General features: G+C 39.7%; 1 protein-coding gene across 7 annotated transcripts in view; it reads right to left on the bottom strand.

Annotated features, from left to right (window-relative positions):
• Positions 1-22,084, bottom strand: part of PDE5A (phosphodiesterase 5A) — a 134,865-nt gene that overhangs the window by 53,879 nt on the left and 58,902 nt on the right. For 2 of the 7 annotated variants that reach the window (XM_065836319.2, XM_065836320.2), the window contains exon 1: positions 10,381-10,744. In XM_065836319.2, coding sequence (XP_065692391.1) covers positions 10,381-10,484 — 104 coding nt within the window. In that variant the 5' untranslated portion in view covers positions 10,485-10,744. The other 5 variants (XM_065836321.2, XM_065836322.2, XM_065836323.2 and 2 more) reach the window with 5 other exon arrangements.

Here is a 22,084-nt window from a genome sequence, read left to right as displayed (position 1 = left end):
GCCCTTCTAACAAGGAAACTATTTAGCTCCTTTTACTCACACGGTTATAGACACAGATGGAAGAACCAGCATTTCACATTAACCAACGTATTCTAACTCTATTTAAAGTCTACCAATCAGCCAAAGTCTTGACATGCATTTGCCTGTTGACACTCAATCCTATTTAGCAATGCATGACAAAAAGAGTTTTATTACTAACACAACTACTTTCTGAGCACAGAATTAGCTCAACAGATACCCAGTACCAGGCACAGACCAAACCACAAGTGATGTTACTGGAAATTAGTAACAAGTGTGACTAAGATGTCATTTTTAAAGGACTACAGAAAGTAACAAACAATTGTGACAACAGTCATCAATAAGCACTGGCATTTTCAAGTAAGGACAACACTTGCTCTAAGATTACAAGTTGCAGGACTGTATTAAACAGGAGCAGATACTGATCCATAGTGATCTACACAGATAGGTAAAACCAATGCAATGCCACCATCCCAACGTAACAATCCTTGTTGAGGAGTTACAGGCATCAGCATGCATTCCTTATGTGCTGCGTGCGTCCTTCCCTGCGCTATGAGAAAGCTCTAATTTATCCCAGCGATCATAAATGGGAATAGCTGAATATGAATTAACTGTTTTCAGTCACTTCTATCAGCCCAATCCAGTCTTTCTTCTATAAAACACTATTTCAAAGGAGCTTGACAGTCATGCCTGCTGAATTTGGCTGGTGACCTCATCAGCAGATGATAAAATTTGAGAGGAATTTTGAAGAGATAGGGGTGAGAAGGGAATGAAAATACAATGGCAGGTAAAATATTTGCAAAAAAGATTATGTGATCCTTCCCTCTATAATCACTTGTATGCTACTACACATTAATCTGCATTACATGAGAGCTCAGAAACTTCAGAGGAATTAAGACTCTTTGACCCTGATTTGTTAAATATTGTACAGAAAGTAGACCTGTCCCTAAAGCAAGAAGTTTTCAATATGAATAGGCAGCAAAACCAGAAAATCACTGGGTGAGAAAACTGAGGCACAAGAGACATGGCTTGTGCCAGGCCATGCAGAATGTCACAGTTAGACCTGAAGGCAATCTCAGGTCTGAGACCTGAATAGAACCTCGCTTTATTTCCTGAGCCGTTTCTATCAAACCGTGCTGACCTGACACTAAATACCATTCTATTCATACACTGGGAATCTTTCCTTCATTGTGATTATCTTCAAAATACACAGCACACTTCTAAAAAAAACGCAAAACAATGACGATGTTTAAAGAGTAACAGCGAGATTCTAATTGCCTTGCTCATACGTGTTACCATGCTGTATATGTAAGACCATGACAGTGTGACCATTCAGCAAGTACTTGGTATCTTTGGACAAAATGTGCAAAACCAGAGCATGAAAGTATTACTGAAATGCAACTATGATAGTATAGTGTATCTTGTCTTGCACAAAGAATGCATAATAATGACTGCACCATAGAAGTACAGAGTGATGAGTGGCTTTCAGTGAAACAACAAATAATTCCCCATGCATTTTCTGTGTTGCTCATAAATCCTTCTTATATACAGTATGCAATGTTTCAGTACTTGTGTGGAATGTTTTGCTACTTTTTCATTCAAACCAACAGTTACTGATAACACGCTTCAGGGCAGGCTTTCAATTCAAACTTGCCTACTAAGGAATGCCAGCTTTCGAGTATCTGAATTCCTGTGGTCCAATGCTGCTACTGTTGAAATCAACAATATTTCAAGCCAAGTTTCATACCTATTTTCTCAATTGCTTTCCCTAAAATAACCACTAGATGTCTTCAAATTTCTTTACCAGATCTTGACTGAATTTAGACATGGAAATAATTTACAGCTTTAACAACAACTTGAAAACTATTCAGTTTTAACAAAGGAGTTTGAAAGTCAAAGTCACTTGGATATTAAACTTGCCTTCCCATTTTCTTTCCAGTACTTCCTATTTCACAATTGTGTTTAAAGTGTTTTTGTCTCCTTTCTGGCCATGGAAAGGCTTATATAAACTGTATAAAGCCCCATTAGATAGAAACAGTAAACTGATTGTAAAAGAAGTGTTTGCAAACCAACTAAAAAAGTAGACTAACAAAGGCAATAGTTGTTTTTCCTTAAACCCTTTCCAATTACAGTTACTAGAGATGCTGTTTTCAACAGTGGTAGGCAAACAGTTTTTGAAGATGAAGTATGACTTAAAGTTGGTGTCAATTTTTGGCACATCTCAGTCAAATACATAAGTGTACATTTAACTTGAAACATTCAAGTGGTCCCACTGACTTCTATTTGATTACAGATCTAAATTAAGAACTCTAATTCTTGATTCAAACCATGCTCATGAAAGAGTAAAATAAAAACTTTCTAGAGCTATGAAATAATGTCATTCTTGTCTGATGTTCATATTATTTTTAAAATAGGAGGCAGAGGTTGCTTTATTATTTGTGAGGACTAATAGTAACATGATATTCTCGGCTATTTTCATGTTTTCTTTAACAACCATACTGCAAACTTAACTTTCCACAAGAAGGCTTTCCTCCCTAGAAGGGACTTTCTATTCAGAATATAAAGAAAGACAGAATAAACCCACAATGACTGAAGGTCACATTCTAAATGATCTTTATTTCTTCTCCACATGCTTACTTCTTGTTCCAAGCTAAAAACAAACAAACAAAACAACAACAATAACAACAAACAACAACCAAGAAACGCCCCAAAACCAAACACCTATGATGTACCCAATTATTTTATCATGGAAAGCCACAGGACAACGTCAGTGACTTCGGCAAGGTAGCTCAAAAGTTAAGTTCTCACCTGCCTGGACGCCTCATGTAAGTCTTAGGCACCACTTCAGTTCCACTTAAATTCCTAAAATAGGGGTTAAGTAGGACTTAAGTGGTACAGAGGCTTTGGGATGGCTCTCTGTGCTGGGCTGAGTTCACCACAATGCACAAATAAATGGGAAAATATATATCTTTTACTAAGCAAATATATTTTGTGGCTATAATTTCAGTGCCAGACCTAATGTGAAATTACAACCATTGCGTTAGTCACAAGGGCCATTTGAGTAGAGCTTCTCCTCTGGCACTTCATAAATAGCTCCTTTTGTATTTAATGCCTTTTTTTTCTTTCTTTCTTTCTTCAAATCATAGATGAGAAAGCATTCCATGTAAATTTATGTGTGTTTCTTTGCCAGTAAGGGAGAGGCTTGTACTCTGTGGTTTTATTAATTACATTTATTCGTGACAAAAGCAAAATGCTTCCTCTTCAATGGTGAAAATTAAAATAGGTGGCAGCATATTAGTTCAAGTGAAGAATGTATTTTCTAAAATAGCTTTGTTTGTAATTCTTGATCTGGATCACATATTCCCACACAATTCAGATTAACTCTAGCAATCAAATAAGCATCAGCATATGCTATGATGTACTTTCTTTGATCTGAAGACATCATGGGTGATATACCATTAATTTTATCCTTGTGCAGTGTCCTGATTTTGGCTGGGATAGTTAATTTTCTTCCTAGTAGCTGTATTTTGGATTTAGGATGAGAATGATCTTGATAACACACTGATGTTTTAGTTGTTGCTAAGCAATGTTTACCCCATATCAAGGACTTTTCAATTTCTCATGCTGGCCCGACAGTGAGTAGGCTGAGGGTGGACAAGAAGCTGGGAGGGGACACAGCCAGGACAGGTGACCCAAACTGGCCAAAGGGACATTTCATGCCATATGATGTCATGCTCAGTATATAAACCTGGGGGAATCTGGCCAGGGGGGGCTATTGCTGCTCGAGGAGTAGCATTAGCATTGGCCAGTGTGAAGTGAGTAATTGCTTTGGGCATCACTTGTTTTGTATTTTCTTTTCTCATTATTATTTTATCTTCCTTCGCTGTCCTATTAAACTGTCTTTATCTCAACCCACAAGCTGAACTTTTGTTTTTTCTGACTATCTCCCCCATCTCACTGGCAATGTATGCCTCCACTCCACTTTCTGCCCAGTTACCAGAAACTTAGACCTTGTTGTCTAAACTCTACCTAGGAACAGCAATAAAAATGGAAATGAGAATTCAAATGCCTATTAGCATTATCAGAAGTACTGTAATATGGTAATAAAGTTACCCTGAAACAAAAGAAGGCAAAAAGAGATGTTAACTGTTAAAGGAGTTCACCCCATCTTACTTTCTACCTGTCTTCTAAGGTATAACAGTTGTATTTTAATTAACGTGTTGTGCATGCCTGTTTGTTTCTTTATTACCTAGGGCAAATGGTACCTAGCAAAAGCACAGTCTTGTAGCTGCTCAGTACTATCTGCTGACTATTATAGTCAAACTATTGTAATAGTTTATCTTCATGCCAAAGATTCTGTGTTGGAGTTCAGGTTACGGCTTTTTGAGAATTAAAGATTTAAGTTGCTGGTAAGTGGTTTCTTATAATTTCTAAATGACAATTTCTTCAGTCTAGAGTAATAGATGTTTTAGACCTTGTTTCCAACACACTTAGACACACACCTAGCTTTATTATGTGGGTAACATTCCTTACCTTCCTGAATGCTTTTTGAATTAAGAGTTTAAAATATTTTGGGATGGTCTTGATTATTTGCAATCATCAGAAAGGCATAAGGGAATGATGACATTATTAATACTAAGATCATTAGACTGACAAGAAAGCTTTGCAAGATTTCATAGAAATCTTTTTTTTTTCTTTACTCGGTTCTCAGAAAAACTCTATGAACGTCTAATAAAACCAGGTAAGTAGGAGGAAATATGCTGACCTCTGCACTAACAACACTACTTCCTGTGGTTTTCAAGCCATGGTCTGAAGAATCAGTGGTCTGCTGTCCTCTTGTGCCTTGCATAGGATAACTTACAAAAACAAGTGCCCTTTCAGCGTATTTGAATAATTTGCATAGAATTCTGGGCCTCCACTGGAAAACTATATGAGATCCTTCGATCACAGAAGTTTAAAACACACTGCCAACTTACCGAGGTCATGTTGGGGATGAACATGGTTCATACCTGTCTAGATTTAGGTTGTTGTTTTTTTTTTTTTGTCATTTTTTGCATGTCAGAGTATCTTTTTATAAGAAAAAACACAAACCAAATCACATTTCAGTGCAGAATATTTTCAATAGCTCTATCTTTGAAAATCTGATTTTTCATTGATTTGTTCCAAAAATTAATTTCCTTTCATTTAAAACAAATTAAGAACACATATATTACCAAACAAAACGATGACATAATTGCATGTGACATTTATGACATTAAACATCAAATAGCCACCTCAAAATGAAAGAAATTTTTTCAAGTCCTCTAGGCACAAAGATTAGCGGGCAAATGTCCTAAGTAATTTACTGCTGCAGGAAGCACATTACAAACTGATTGTCTACCAGTCATCAACAAGACAAAAAACCAAACACAACTCCACTTGAGCTTTTCCAAAGTAATAAATGTAAGTGTTACATTCAAATTATGCAATCTTTGAATTCCAGCGAAGTACAGTTTCCCAGTAACCGCCACTTCTGAAATCCACAGTGAAGCACTATGAAGTACCATGCTGTTAAGGACTTTTCTTTTTCCAAATACAGCCCCACCTTAATTCATTTGTAAGTATTTCCCAACCATGCTAATAAGCCAAGATGTATTTATAACAAGATAACCTTATTTCCAGTGAAAGGCATACAAGACTTGGCTTAATTATTTGTATCTATCATGCCATACATTTAGGAAATGAGACAAAAAATGCCTGGAACAATGCAGTTGCCTTTAAGTGAGAGGAGAATTGGTAGCTGTTTTGGCAGCCTACTGCTTCTGATCCCAAAGAGAGAGAATCACTAAGAGAGAATCACTCCCATATTTTTAGTAGTAGGGACAAACACGAAGTCAGAAACACAAAAGTATTCTGCAGACTGTTAAAATAAGTGTGATATTTGAATGTGACAATGCATGGACTATTTTTTAAAAGGAACATAAAAAGATAAAGCTTCTGGAAGCCAAAAAGAGTAATGGATTCAGCCATAAATGCAGTACAATTTTGTGACAAAATAAAAGTCTGCAGGTTATGCCTTTATAACATCTAGTTAGAAAAATTATACTTGTAGCATCTACAAAGAGCCTTTAACGACAGTATGAGTAAACACAAGACACAATCTAAAAGTAGAACTGTTTTACTTCAAAATGTTTCTGCTTTTTGGGAAGCACAAAGATGATGGGCAATTCTAAAATTTTGAAAGGGAAAAAATAACAAGAAGAACTGAAAAAAAGAGTAAAATAAATAGCTTAAATTTAGTAGGAGTGAGGCGTTTAGGAACTCTTGAACCCCTAAGTGTGCAGTAACAAACTCTCCAGCCAGGTTTGTGAACCAGCAACTGAATCACGAAGTGAACCAAATGCATCTCTTCAAGGAGTGTGGTGGTGACAACTCTTCCCCTCTGTTGTAATGCACTTTGCTCATACTGTAACAACACTTCATGGATAATAGCTATTCATATTATCTCTGTATACCACTTGTCTTCCTGCTACAAAGTAAAGTAATAAATAACTGATTCTGTAGCTTCCTACTCATGAGATCACAGTTTATTAATGTACTGGAAGGAGGGATAAATTTAAAGCTATTAATCTGGATAACAGACTTGTAGGATTGCAACCTTGCACTGTACAGGTGGAAGTCAATCAACATGTTTTTATCTCAGAATATGTCAGTCCACCTGGCCATCAAAGACTTGAGGAAGGCAGTAATGTGGCCTGCCTGCCAACGCTATCAACCTCGACGCATTGCAGGATCAAAATACAAAGTGTAAGCCATTTCTACATACTTATCTTCTACAACATATTTTAGGGGAGAGGAGGAAAGCAGGTGCAAATTTGTGAAGTAGATGACCTGCAGCCCTTCTCCCCAAGAATCCAGAATATGGATTGGTGAGGCTAGTGACACTAACAGTTGTCACACACATGCTATGAGCAATAGTTAATACAAACTAATTGTGAAAGAAAGAAGAAACATTTCCTTGCTGGAAAATATATTGTTTATTTAACCCATGAAAACAGATGCTAATTTCAGACTGACCTATCCAAAATGGAACAAGATTAACTATCCAATGACTGTATGAGATGATGTGACTCCCGTATTTGAAAAAAAAAAAAAAGGAGAAAAAAATAAAACAAACCAAATCTGCAGGCATAAGACCACCCAAAGCATTTATTTGATAATTATTATTTGGACACCTAGTTCAACCAATTTTGGGGGGAATTACCAAAAGAACTACTGTATAAGATACTGTGGGAATTGATTAATTGCAAAGAATAAATATAAATTACTTAATAACTATCACAAAATGCTATGATAAATTAGGTTCTGATTCAAAGCTCATTACTATAAGTGGAAAGAGCTTGTATTAGTCTCCAATAAATGGTTGAGCTGGTGATCTTTTCCCATTCCTGTGTATGAATATTTGAGAAACAGATACAAAAACTCTTTTGCCAGAAACAATTATGCCTCACAATGTAAAGTACAATATACCTCTGTGCTTCCTAAGGTACTGAATAATCTAACTTCTTGGTCAATTGCTTTTAGGACGTGAGAACTCTGACACGGTATGAAGCAAAACAAAAACCGAGAACCAGTAAATTAATATTAGAAAACAGTTGAAACTAGTTCAATGAACACCGCTTTACTTGACAGAGTAAATATAATGCTAAGTAACAAAACATTAACAGTCTTTGTTCAATGTATTGTAATTGTACAAAGATTCAACTAAAACAAAGCACGGCATTAAACTTTAGGGTTTTTCTGTTTTCAAGCTTCAAAATAACACTACAATGTAGAACATGAAACCTTTTAACAAAGTACATCAGTTCTTTGAAACCGCTCAGCTTCACAGGATATAATTTTAGTGCATGAAATTTGAACCAACATACAGTAAAGTAACTAATCGTGTGTCTTTTCAAATACAAGCTTACATATCAAAGTATTTCTTATGATATATTTATAGTTTTCTATTTGTACAGTAAGTAACAGACAAAAAAATATCCCAAACATTTCATGCAAGACAGCAGAGAATTTTGAAAGTAATGCAATGTTTCCATCACTTTAAAAACATCACAGAATCGTTGCCAAGCAAGAACTCAAAGTCAACAGTTTTTCTGCAAAACCTTCTCTAAATGCAGAGGCACCAGCATCATGGAGACATGGCTGAATTGTATTTTGTGAACTCCTGCCTGTTTCAGATGTGCACAAGCATAAAACTGTCTCAGCATTAACAAACAAACGAACAAAAAAACCCAACAAAAAACAAAACTGACCAAACCTCTCAATGGGGAAAACAAATCTGACACAGCGATTACTATTAATTAGTATTCCTTTTTATTCTATCTAACTTCCAGTTTCCAAAGGAAGTGTGACAGGCTGAACTAATAAAATGCTATTTCTCAAAGCTGCTAACACCCTATTTCCTGGGCAAACAAGCTTTCCTTCAGTTATCTATCATGCAGTAGTGTTCTGGAGAATATTAAGAATTCCCCATCTTTGCATCCTATAGCCTTTAAAAAAAAAAAAAAAGGGGCAAACAAAAGAACCCCAACAAAAACCAAACACCCCCCCTCTGCCCCAACGTTTAAAAGACCTCTTTAAAGGCATTTTTATTATTTTGCTGTTAAATGAACTTAAGGAAGAAACAGCAGAAGAAAGAGAACTGAGAGGCAGATGGTCACCACAGAGCAGGTGACCCCTGAAGCTTTCTAGCTTGCTGAGAGTCAATTATTAATGGGGATTTCTCTTCTTACCGCCCCATCCCATGCAGAGAGGAGCAGCAGCAAAACCTCATTCAGAATGCATCCATCCCTGCTAAGTGACTCGGGAAAGAAGTAAATGAGCAGCGGTGAGCAGATGGTGCAAGCGGCTCAGGCAGAGGAGAGAAGCGGAGAGAAGCGAGCCCGCGGAGACGGCGTGTCCGAGGAACAAACCACAGGACTTACTAACCCGAGCTCTCCACTAAGATACACCGTGGGAGTTGCAGATCGCCTGTGCTCTGCATCCCCACTGCTTTGTTTATCGGAAAATATTCAAAATGGAAACCTGACTCCACTTCTAAAAATAGCTGAATTTACTCGATTTCAACTTGAAGTCCCACTGCTGAAGTGTGACATTGGTGAGCAAATACCTCGTCTTATCTCCAAAAGGCAGCATATCAAGCCAGGGGAAGAAGCCCAGGCGAGCTCTTCAGATCCTTACATTAGGTCTTTGCAAGAATCAAGACCAAGGCGAGCGGGAAGAAGCCGCCCCCGAAGCGCGGCGCGGGGCGCCCGCCGGCTGTGCCTGCCCCGCGCTGCCCCCTGCCGGGAGCGCTGCCCGCCCGCACCGCCTGCCCCGCTCCTCCCGCCCGCACCGCCTGCTCCGCTCCTCCCGCCCGCCGCAGCCGCCGAGGCTGCCCGGCTACCCGCGGACCCCTGCTCTGTGCGGACGTCCCCGGCTGCCGCCGGGCTCTCTACCCCCGCAGGCGCCTCCAAGGGCGGCGATCTCCTTTCCCCGAGGCTGCACCCCCGCGCTCAACCTCGCTACCCCCACTTCCTTCTCTCCCTCCCGCAGCCCGGCGTGCATGCAGCACAGCAGCCCCAGCTGCGGGAGCCCGCTCCCCTCAGCATCTGCACTCCGGTTATGGCACCCGTGCTCGTCCCACTGGACAGACCCCCGCGTCCCCCTGCTCGGGCGAAGCTCTGGCCTCAAATGCATCACATACGGCTTTAGCGCCCGCTCACGACTCCTCAGCTCCCTAAGCAATTAACCCACCAGCCCCTCAGCCCGGGGCGTCGCTCCGGAGGCCGCCGAGATGTCACAAAGGTGACAAGCCCACAGGGCGACAGAACTCTTCAAAAGCAGCACTTTGTTTTGAGATTACTAAATAATGACATAACCCGGTCTCCCGAAGAGATTTGATGTTATCTGAGGCTTCGACATATTTCTGTGTAGTTCTCAGGGCAGGGAAGAACATATTGCGTGCTACTCACGAGAAGTCAACTATGTCTGTTTTAAACCAACGAGAACACAAAATAAATAAATGGCCAGGGCAGGGAGCTCGGAGCCTGGGACAGCTTCATGAACTGCGAGTGCTCTGCAGGGGCGGCAAAGCGGCCGCGGGCTGGGGGAAGAACGCGGGAGCACGAAGCGCTCCGCGGAGAAGCGCCTGCCTGGGAACTTCGGTGGCAGAGGAACAGCGCTGCTGCTTGTTGGTTTCAGTTTTTGCTCTTTCCAGGGTGGGGGCGGGGGGATCGCTTTTTAAAAAATTTATTTTCTTTGGAGACAACAAAGGCAAATGGAAGAGCGACCTTTTGCTGGGAAGAAAAGATCTGCCTCTATCCGCCACCGCTCCGGTCTTACCTTGTAGCTTTCCTAACAAAGTAAGAGCGGGTAAAGTCGCAGTGATCGTCCAGCCACGCTTCCACCGCTTCCTGCTCCGGCGGGGGGTGGCAGCTGCGCTCCATGCTCCGCGCCGCCGCTCCCGCAGCCGCTTTGCCTCCTCCTGCTGCCGCCGGGGCTGTTGTCGATTCCCCCCCGTCCTGGCTCTCCTCCTGCCGATGCCCTCAGCGCACCGGGGACCGGTCCCCACTCCCCTGCCTTCGCCCCGCTCCCAGGTGTGAGGCCGGCAGGAAACCCGTATCCGGCCCCAGCGCCGCGCCGGCGGCACCTCAGCGCATCTCCGGCCCGGCCGCGTGTCCCGCAGCGGGCAACCGGCTCCACCTCCGCCGCGGACCCGCAGCGCCCCGGGGGGCTGCCGCGCCCCGCCCCGCCCCACCCCGCCCAGCCGCCGAACGCCGAGCCGGGGATCGCCGGGGCCGTGACTGTGGCACCGGCGGGAGCTCCCGGCCGCGGCGGTGGCGATCCCCGGCACGGCGCTCGGCGGCCGAGGGGAGAGGCAGAAGGAGGTGTTTGTGTGCGCGGCTGTTCTGTGCCGAGACTGACCTGAATTGGTTGGCCCAGGCAGTCCCCGCGTGGATGGGGAAAGAAAGAAAACCGATGAAAAAGTAAATTGTGCTCCTGGAGCCTGTCAAAGGGGTTCTCCCCCCTGTCCCCCCCAGTTCACAGTTACTTGCTTTTCAAGGTATGGCCTCTTTCAGCCTGCTTCAAAAAAGCGGTACATCAGATGCCACTTTGGAGTATTTCACTGTCGAGTGTGAATACATAATCTTTGATAGACCTGAGCCTAAATACAAGTGCTAAAGCCCTGGCTTTTCAATCCTTCATGCCTACAGTGAGGCTTTTACATTCAGTTTAGACTTTTATCAAACACAGCCTGCCTTTGAAGATGCTCCAGACTCACAGCTCCTGCTTTCTGTAATATTAGACAGCTGGGATTGAAATTGTGGTTAAGGCGCATCACTTTCTTGTATTGTAGTTCCATTCTAAGATACACATGTCCACACATTCGTAATAATTTATAATCTGCAATTACAAAAGACCTCGCACAAAGATGCATGTGCATGGTTTCCTGTGTTGTTGCATGCAGTGTCTTTGAGGACAAGATATGTATGACAAATAGCAGCATGTTTCTGTGGAAAAGGATATACAAGGGCTTTAAAATTATTCTCCCATGTAATCAGTTGAGAAATATATAAAATGTTTTCTACCATGCTTAAACCCCTTTCAGTATGTGCAAGGTGCTGCACTTCAAAAAGAGCAGACGTGTCACACACATTTGCAGGTTTTTTGCAGGGCTTTTAGAGATTCAACTCCAGCTCCTGGCAGGAGAGGTGGGATTCTGCAGCCTGAGAAAGGGCAGCAGCAGGAACTTCACAGTGAAATGATGAGCTGTCCATGAGCTTGGGCTAAAAGTTTTCTATGCCTTTGTGTCATAGCTGTGCATAACACTTGCTTGGACATGTGTGTCTTTTGACTATAAGAGTTTGTGTGTAACACAAGGCACACAGAAAGGAAAGTTTTACATGAACATTACTCTCCTGTAAAAGGAATCTCAGGAGAAATGTACATGGTGACCCAAGAGTATACATGAAGTATAAACCAGTTAAAGACAGGCTCCAAGAGTTAAGCCACTATTCAAGGCAAAGAGAAATCTGCCAGTGAGGAAATACAGAATTACTCAGCAAACTGCATAAACAGACAACATGGCGATAGATGAAGTTGGCATTCAATGTCAAAAACTGGAAAGTGTAATATATCAGAAAAAAAAAAAATAAATATATGTGTCATGTAATCCATAGATTTCTAAATTAACTGTTTCAGTAAAAAGGTTTTGAGGCTACAGTAGATGTGACAATAAAAGCTTCTAAGCTAGGCCAAGCTTTTGGAAAATAACACTATCTTAGAATGCTTAAGAAGTATAACAGAAATGTAAAATATACTATTATGAAATGTAGATTTCATAAATATCTAAAATGCCACACCCTGAATAGCCTCTTATAGAATATTGATCATAATGCTGCTCCTCCCACCTCATAAAGCAATTGCAGAATCATCAGAGGTGACCTAGATAGGAAAAACAAGAATGACCAAACACAAGGAAATATCTTTTTTGTAAAGAGGCAGAAGGAGTTTGTTTACGAAAGGATTCATTCAAATATATAATTTAATTACTCATATTTAAAAAGTAAGATAGGATTTTCTCTCTGTCTTGTAGGAGAATAACAAGGTAATAGCCAATGAAATGATGTCAGTTGCAATACATAACATCTCATTTCATGTAACTAGGAGTAGCACTAACAGAAATAAGCGTTTATACTGTAGTAATGTCCAGTAAGCCCCAGTAAAGAACAGATCTTGTGCTGAGCACTGTAAACATGTGATATTAAATACTAGGCTAGCAGAGAAGCTAGCTCAAGGTTGACAGCCGCACCATTATAGCCTACAGATAAGAATCGGTAAAGCCAATGCAAAAAGCCAAGCCATCTTTCTCTGAATTCAATGGCAAAATAGCAGGTCAAAAGACTGCTACCCAAGCAAAGAATACCATAGTCTTTCCCAGAAGAAATAGAAATGGAACAGTTGGGGGAAAAAGGGGGATAGTTTCTCCATATCTGGTGAATTTCCATGAATAATAATGAACATGCTGTTTTCATTTTTAAGGTGACAGGAGGGGATGAAGGCCAAGGATAACAAAGAAGTGAATGGTAAAAGTGGAAAAAGTCTCCTATAATTTTGGCTTCCAAAGTGCTCTGAAAAAGTTTCATGTATCTTAGCTCATGCCCAGTTTTCCAGTCTGTTTCCAGAACTCAGATGACAGGATTTGTGTGCAGTAACTATAAACCTGAAAAGATTTCGTAGTAATGACATGCAAATAAATATGTCTAGTTCAAGTTTAAAAGCTGTTTATGGCAAACCAATATGCTTGAGAGCTCAGCATAGAAGCCAGGATGTTTTTCCAGGAGAAGGCCATTCTATAGCAGGACTGATTGACAGAAAGGCTTTTTAGCTGAAGTCTTCCATTTCTGTGTTTTGAAAATATTGTCATGTAAGGAGATAAAAAACATGAGGCTTTTTAAATTATGTCCAAGGCACATAAATTATAAATGCTGCTAACTCATGACAGTTAACAAGAAGAAATATGGAAATACGTAGCCAGAGAATAAGTCTTAATGTGATATTTTACGCTCAAATAACTCTATATTTAAATTATTTGAAAGTAACTTATTTCTGTATTGTTTCTCTTTAAAAGAGAAGAAATTAAGGTTTCTAATGTCACCATAGTGACTTATTTGTCTGACTTACTTGTTAGATGAATTGGAGTAGTATTTAGCTTTGCTAAGAAGTGGGAATTGGCTGTTCCTTCAATCTGGAAAATAGTTGGTCCATTTTGGCTCTGAAAACAAGTTTAGGGCTGTACTGTGTTGCCAGTGAGGCTAGAATATGATAAGGGAAACTATTCTGCTTCTTTATTAACCAGCACTTTTAGACACACATGCAAACCCACATGCAGTGGGAGAATCCTAACATTAGTAAACCAAGTTTCCCTTTCTTTTCCATTATTTAATTTGCTTGAAGAGGGTGAAATAGCAATCAGTATCCAATTCATTTAAAATTTAATTGTTACTTTAGTGATGAATGTGCAAAATCCTGAGACTGTCTTATCAGTTTATTCTCTCAGTCCTTTCCAAATAATTACTGGAAATGCTTCCCAAATAAACATAACTTTGCAGAGCTGCTCACTTATTGCATAACCTGCCTTCTCCTCTGGGATAACATTGCATATGTCCTACAGGAAGCCATGTAAAATACGAGCTTCCTCCTGTTTTGATTTGAATGTGATTGAGCATTTGCGTCAATCAAAGTACCACGCAAATTTATTGTTAACCTCAGGAAAGCAGCAGCTTCTCAAAGTTGTTTGTAATGCACAGACATTTGTCTGGAAAATACTGTCTGTCTCCTGAAAAATGTAATTTAGAATTTGTGTTGTTCGGATTTTAACCTCTTCTATTTTGTATTGGAAGTCTCAGGACAAATTTAAAGACTGTTACAAAGTCTTTCACTCAACCACAGGTCTGCGCAACAACTGGGTATGATGCAGGTAGGTGAAGTGGTAGGTGCGCTTCTCAGCACCATTACTAGTTTGGCTAGCTAGAGCTCCTGGTGCCACTAGAGCCACATCTTCAGTGAAGGTGCAGACACAGCCCTGATCTAAGTAGGAAGATTATGCCATGTGGGATAGCAACAAATGCAATGCATTGGTTGGTTCATATGGACTGCAGTCCCCTGTAACTGTGTACCCGTGTAGTCCATCTGCAGTTGAATTCAGCAGACCCAGAAGGGCTTCTGATGTTGAAAACTGAAGCTGTGATCAACCTATTATCTCTTTTAACATATACATAGGGTTTGGCAGAGTTTAAATAGGAGGTAGTAGGTAAGTAGGGAACTCATGCAGGCCAGCTCTCATTCCATGTCCTTCTCAAGTGCATAACAAACCCCTTTTTATCTATGTGATACATAGCTTATTTTTAAAGAGATTTTTAGCAACTGCTGGCTAGTCAGTTGTTTTCAATTAGCCATTGCTCTTATTAGTCCTTTAATGAATACTTGCGATTTTGAATTTAAATATTGGTTTTGTACTTATACTTACAGATATTAAGAAGACAAATTATAAGAGGCTTTTTTTCTTAACTGAGGTTGTTGGTAGAAGGAAGACTCAGTGATGGACTGTATCAATCAGGTACATATCTTTGCAGTTTGGACCATGCTGCTTAAGCATGTGTGAGAAGAAAAATCATGACTCCATTGCAGTAGTGCAATAAGCTTTCACCCATGTCAATGGATCCAGAAGTTAATTAAATTCACAGCTTCAGTCTCTCTCTGCATTCTCAAGTGACAGTTTTATAAAGAGTTGTCCCAGTGTGTATCTAAAGGCATCTTTCCCACCATCACGCAGGTCTATGCTATTCTCTTTCTTTTGTCTTTATGAAACATAATGCAGCTTCACTTGAGGCTTTGCAGCAGATAAAACCTGTATCTGCCAAAGAGAGCAGGATACATACCAAAATCTGTTGAGGATTTGACCAGCACTGGCACAGTGGGCAGCAAGATTACAGCTCACTGTTCTCTGCTGTATTTGCGTAACATAACATGCCAGAAATGGGACCCCGAGGAATACTCCCATGGGGGAAAACAACAAGTAAATGCACAGCAGTTTGAAATACTCTTATAATGATCTCCTCATGTCTCTCTAATAAAGGACCATGGAAACTCACCCAGCAATGTAGTATTAATGCAAGGCTTTGGAAAGGCTACTGGTTTTCTATAGGGATTTGAATCCAACACATCTGTGAGCATGCTGTTCTTACAGTTAATTTTTCTTGCTGCTGAATGTTTCTACAGGTTTTCTTTTGCATTTGTCTGTCTTCAGGAACATGTATGGAGCCTACTGGGTTTTTTTGTTTGGTTGTGGGTTTTGTTTATTTGTTTGTGGTTTTGTTTTTTGTTTGTTTGGTTTTGTGTTGTGTTTTTTTTTTTTTTTTCCGCAATAGATTTAAAAGTGATCTACTCTCTCATTTCTGTATTCATAGGTCATAACTCTCTGTTAAACAGCTCACATTTTAACCTAACAACTGGAGTTTCTAGAGGCTCCTTATCATGACGAATTATTAGTAATTTCTCTCAGTAAAAGCACTTGGTTTCCTGTAGATGTTTTTTTCAGCACATTTTTCCAGTAGTGCTCTCTCTGAAACCACAGAGAGGTGGATGTAACAGCACCAACAACTCCTACCAGCTGTTCCCCATCTTGTATAATAAGAATAACTTTGCTTACACTTTGCTCTGAGAACTTTTCAGAGTCACTGCTTTTCACAAAATCATTTTCCATCTTGGACATAAGACCAATTTTCTTTGTTCTTTTAATGAACAGCTTTGCCTTCTCTGTGTTAAAATATAGTCCAGACCTTAGTAAGTGATCTTAGCTGGTCTACATTAATGGCCTGCTCTTCCCATTATTCATCACTCTATAACTTTTTGTAACGTGCAGCTTTTTTTCCAGCAATAATTTTGTATTTTTTCTCAGATCATTCAGTATGGTTTGGGTCCATTTAATATGGCCCACACTCTATTACACGTTGCTGGGGTTTTTACTGAAAATGCTGTAAAGCTGCGAGCCAAAGCCCTACAGAAAGTTTCCTTTATCCAACTAATTCATAATCTCGTAGGAAAATAGGAAGGTTTTGTGTTTTTTTTTTTTCCCCTGACAAAACTAATTTTCTGTGTTGACTGGCATTAATTGTACTATCATCCTTTAATTGTACACTGATTGCTTCCTGTACCAGCCTTTCCATCAGTTTTCCTGACATTGATGTCAGGCAAAATGATCTGTAATTTCCTTATTAAATAATGGAACAATGTTTGCTTCTCCTCTGTCTTTGGAAACTCACGTGGGATTTCAAGACGTATTTTTCTTAATTTGGTTCTTTTTAATTTTATCTTACTGTGGTTTAGGGTTAATACCTGTTAAACAAGCATTGTCATGCTTCCTGATATTGTGAAATCTTAGTAGTGAGCATCAGAGTTTCTGCTTCACTAGATCACATGGGGAATATTTTTGTGGTACAGAGTTGGTCAGCCTTTCTAGCACTGTTTCTTACTATCAATATGAAACCTTGATAACCCAGGATATAACATTCACAAACACGTGTGCGCAGTTAATTTCATTGTTTTCCATCTTACCATAATGAGTGAAACTACTGTTTAGTCATTGCCCTGGAAACTCTGTGAAGCCCCTGCAGTACTTTGTCTAAGGTGCCAAGAAAATGTGTATCGCAATGTGGTCCTGCTATAAATAGATAAAAGTAATAACTTTGGCCAGTGCCAAAGTTTTAAAGCATTTTATGAGTCTAAAATTATAATCTTGCACTGACATTTGTTACTTAGAGTAATAGAAGGCTTGATCTTGTCCAGATCCCGAAGTAATTAAACTGTTGAACATTTCCTAGTGATCTATATGGAGATTATTTTTGAAAGATGAGGTGTTTGTTTGACCAGGCTTGCACTGTACTTAACTAAGTAGATTAACTCTTTCTGACCCATTAGAAGGAAACATACTTTAGTAAAATTGTGGTCTGATTTACCCATGAGAACAAACATCATTATTATTCTATACTGGTTCTGGAAAAATAATGATGAATGAAAATCATTGCTATACTTTCTAAAGACCACAACTGGAGTCAGGACTTCTTTGTTCTGGAAGCTGTACTATAAACATATCTCTTGCTTGGGCAGGTATGTCATCAAATTGTCACATAGGTTTTTTTAAGTTTATAGAAGTGGGGACTGGAATGGAGGTTTTTACTGAGTCCAATACAGACCCTACAAGTAAACACAGAATATATCCCTGAAGTATTATGCAGCGGACATTAAAAAATTTCAGAGCTTTTTAGGAATGCACAGGCTTATTCTGGTAAGTCATTAGTCTATGATTGTGAAAGATCAACAGAAAATTAAACAGTAAACAAGGTGAATAGATAGATTACTTATGCATAACATCATGCTATAACCTAAAGGTAGAACCTCAAAATCTTCGCTGTTCTGAACAAACAAGGAAAATAAGTAAGATATTAGTTTGTAACTAAGGCTAACTGCAGCATTGCTAAATTAATATATTAGGTTTGTATGGCATTTTAATTATACTCAAGAACAAAATGTATGAGAACAGTCAGATTTAAAAGACGTTGTTATACATGAGTGTGGGTCTATTTCTGGTTCCCATTTGATTTTCTTTTGGAGGGCTATGGCGTTCTCAGGATCCTTCCATTTTCTCCTTGAGGTTTCATGCCTGTCTCTCAAGATATCTGTGGTGTAGACATTTGCTCAGCCAAGGGAGTCTGAATGAGCCTGTTCATGATGTACTATTGCTGATCCCAAATCAGCTGCCATCTGATGAAGAGATGTTCTCCACAGTGGCTGTTCATGCTGCCTCTATTTTTTTTTTTTTCCTTAAGCTTTGGCTGACCTGAGGACCTGGAACTTTCAAAACCTTTTGATACTAGGTGACTCGTTTCTGTCTAGCAAATAAAAGACGAAAACTATTAGAGCAAATCAGTGAAATGGATCTTTAAACTCTCCCATCAAATAGCTTGGAGTCAGCATTACCCTGCCTTCCTGAAGAAGCTAAGTTGTATTTCTTGGGAGAATAGTGAGTGATCCAAGAGATGCCATGTCCAAATTGACATGGCTACATATCTTTTCATACTTGGTGCTCCATTTCTCAAATTGCTACTTACATTTCATCACTGGCAGGTTGCGCACTGTTAGGTTTCCGAGGCAGGGGTTCTCCATGGCCATGGGTTTCGGCAGCATTTAGCATAACTGGAACTTCACGTGCTGCTGCAAAATCAATACAAATAACAAAGTAAACCAAGTTTTGTTGTAACCCAAATATTTGCACCTCTTAAAAGCTTTTTTATTAATCAGTGTCTTCCCATTATATCCATGTGGGCAGCAATAATTGTCACTGGTTCTATACTACAGATGGCTGTAACAAAGTAGAAAGATTATGTGATTTGGCTTAGGCTATAGAAAAAGTTTCTGTCATAGCTAAAATTGCATCAGTTGAGTCACTTGCTTTTAGTATTTCATTTGGTCTTCTAATCCCCAGGAAACCACAGCAGAACTGATTTTTAATTTACCTGTGCTTTCCATAGCCATAGGGGTTACCCAGCTACTTCTGGCAGCTAATACCATGTCCTTGGAGAGACAGAAAGAGTTACTTCTACAGTGTGTTGCTGGCTGCAAGTGCCATCACCCTGTTCTCGAATGTGGCAGGCTTGATTTTGTGCCTTTGCTCCAAATGGATAATGTGAGTGTCTCAAAACAGCATGTACCTCCCTGATCTGCTGGCTTGTGGGGAAGGAGAAACTTGACCCCTCATAAATTTATTTTGGTAGAATATGAAATGTGAACTGTGACTTTCATCCTTCAAAAGCAAAAAGTCTCACATCCAATAAGAGGCAAGTACCTGCACGTTAGCTGTTGTAGCAACCCACATTTAAGGCCTTCAATACAGATTTTGGACCAGGGGAGAATCAGACTGTGTCAGAACAAACCTGCCAGTAAGAGCTAGATACACAGGGACAGTGACACGGAAATAAGCATGTAATTTTGCTAAACTGTTTGTTCTAGTTCGGAAAAACAATATTAAGGAGACTCTTCATGAGCCTTAAACTCCTTCCAGCTGCTTGCAAGCTACCGGCTGTGCTTCACATTCCCCCTTTCCGGCTGCAAAGTCTGGTCTCTTTTTAGAGACCTGAAGAAAAAGCATTTAATTTCTATTTGAGCTTATTGAATTTATTTTAATTTTATTTATTTCCCAAGTAAAATGGTTACGTGGAAACAGGAGTTTGTGTGATGTTCCTGCTGCTCAAGTAGTACTGTGAGCACCCTTGAAGAAATGAAGGGTGACACAGCATGGGCCAGCCTGAGAGGGCAGGCGAGTCGGGCTGTGCTTGCAGGCTCTGGCCTGGATTCTCAGTTCATCCTGTGCTGAACACATACACATTCCCTGCTATTTTTCTCCTTTCTATACAAGACTGGATGGCAGACATGCAAAATGGACTGAAAGGTGGGATTTTTATGCGTGGTACATGACCTTTGTCTGTCATTTTGTCTCCCTTCATTAGTGACCTAGAAGAGAGACTTCTGTGTTTTATAAGAATTTTAGGCTATCTAGAGCACTTGGTAAACATTGCCAGTACAGTGATATTAAAAGATAAAAGCATATGCAGAAAACTATTGCAGTACTGGATTTCAAATACATTTATACAGACTTCACATTCATTCATACTGTGTATTCTGAATTTGCAGTGTATGCATTTTGATGATAAGTGCCAATATCTATTTTGTCTTTGACAACTGACTTTATGGGGTTTGTGAGGAAAAAACACTGCTGATTGAATTTGTATTGACGGGATTGGATTCTGTATTTACAGGAAAACAGCTACTGCAGGCCTACTTGAACCACATCTCTCCCTCAGTTCCTACTTTAAGGTCCTGAAAGCCCAGGATAAATCAGGAAACATTTGCTACTGTATGTTCTTTCAGTGTAAATTAAACACGTTATTGATAATTGACCAGAATAATTCTTTTGGTAAACTTATGTCTTCTGTCAATCTGCTGTTAAAGTGTCTTTCAGACATTAATTGATTTATCCTCCCAGTATTTCTGTCTTTGGCAAAATATTTTTGTTAGTTTATACAGCTATTCTCTTTAGTAATTTAGTGGTTGACTCTTAATTTCTTTATCTCATTCTGTGTATGATGAAAAATACCAGCTTTTTTGCTATTTGAAAGTAATTTGGGGAGATGGAAGAATACAGAATTGTATGAAAGAAAAAAACAACAAAATCAACTTTCTTGATAGTTTTGAATTTTTAGTGAGGTTGAAAAATGTTCATTTTATATGGACTAATTTTCAGTTCAACTGATGCATGGAGTTCAATATTACTATCAGGAAAAACAATTTTTGCCATTGCTTTAATCTTGTAATTCTATTTCCTGCTATAGTATGAATTATTTAGAATGGAAGGTGACGAATACTTAGAATGGAGAATAACAGAAAGAATATAAATGTGTATATGTGTAAGCACAAGGAACAGGAACTGGATTCTATAGTGCTTGTAGTTACTAATAAGGGAAGAAAATAAAGCAATATAAGTTATTCCTTAACTAGTCAGTAAAGTTGAAAGTGAATGCCGCAAGTTCTCCCAAGTGCTTCCCAGCCATAAAGATTTGCAGAACGTAGATTTTAACACAGATAGAACCCTGCTGAGTGGAGAACTTAAGCATGCGTAGTAGTATTGTTTTTGTTTGCTAACAGTCCTTACTTGCTGCAATCGTCTGTGAAGGTTCAGGGCTCAAAGCATTGGGACAGTTTGGTCACTTTACATCTCAGTAGGAAAGCTTCAGTTTGAAATGACATCCTCCATTCAAAAATAGAGCTGCTTCTTTCCCCACCCTGTCTACGCCCCCCCAATTCTTGCTGTTTCTGAAGAGCTATGCTCATGAATAGTAATATAAAAGAATTTCTGAAGCTCTTACTACAAATTAAAAAAAAAAAAAAAAAAGAGTGAAATGTGTTTTAGTTTGTGTGTTTATCTGTGTGAATATCTTTCAGTTCCTTTAACTCCAGGATCCTTCAAAATCCACCAGCCAGTATCAGGGAAATCTGATGGAAAGATAAAGGTATCAAAATAGTGTGAAGATCACAAAAATATAAGAGCCCTATTGAAAAGAGACACAGTGTGAGTGCCCTCGTTGAGAGTCAGGGTGTCACTGAGCATTTTAGGAGGGGACGGCATCCATACAGCAGAGAGCTCTGCAGCCTGCGGTGCTGAAGCTTCAGCTGGAGCTCAGCACAGCCCTGGGTAGGTGTTCGGAACTCAGGCCTCTCCTGCTTGGGTTCTTCACTGTCTGCAGTGCTAGTGCAATTCAATTAACAATCTGTCAGTCACAAAATGCTCTCCTGCTTCAGGCTGGAATCTACTTACTCTTTTGCATCTTTGCCTCTGCTAAGATTAAGTTTAAACATTTCTTATCTGTTACTTCAGAAAACAGTGTGGAGATACCCTAACTTTCATTTGCCCTCCCATTTTTAGGGTTTTTTT

The sequence above is a fragment of the Patagioenas fasciata genome, chromosome 4, assembly GCF_037038585.1.
Source record: "Patagioenas fasciata isolate bPatFas1 chromosome 4, bPatFas1.hap1, whole genome shotgun sequence".
Lineage (NCBI taxonomy): Eukaryota > Metazoa > Chordata > Aves > Columbiformes > Columbidae > Patagioenas > Patagioenas fasciata.
Note: the sequence above shows the minus strand (reverse complement) of the source record. Positions and strands in the feature narration are given on the sequence as shown.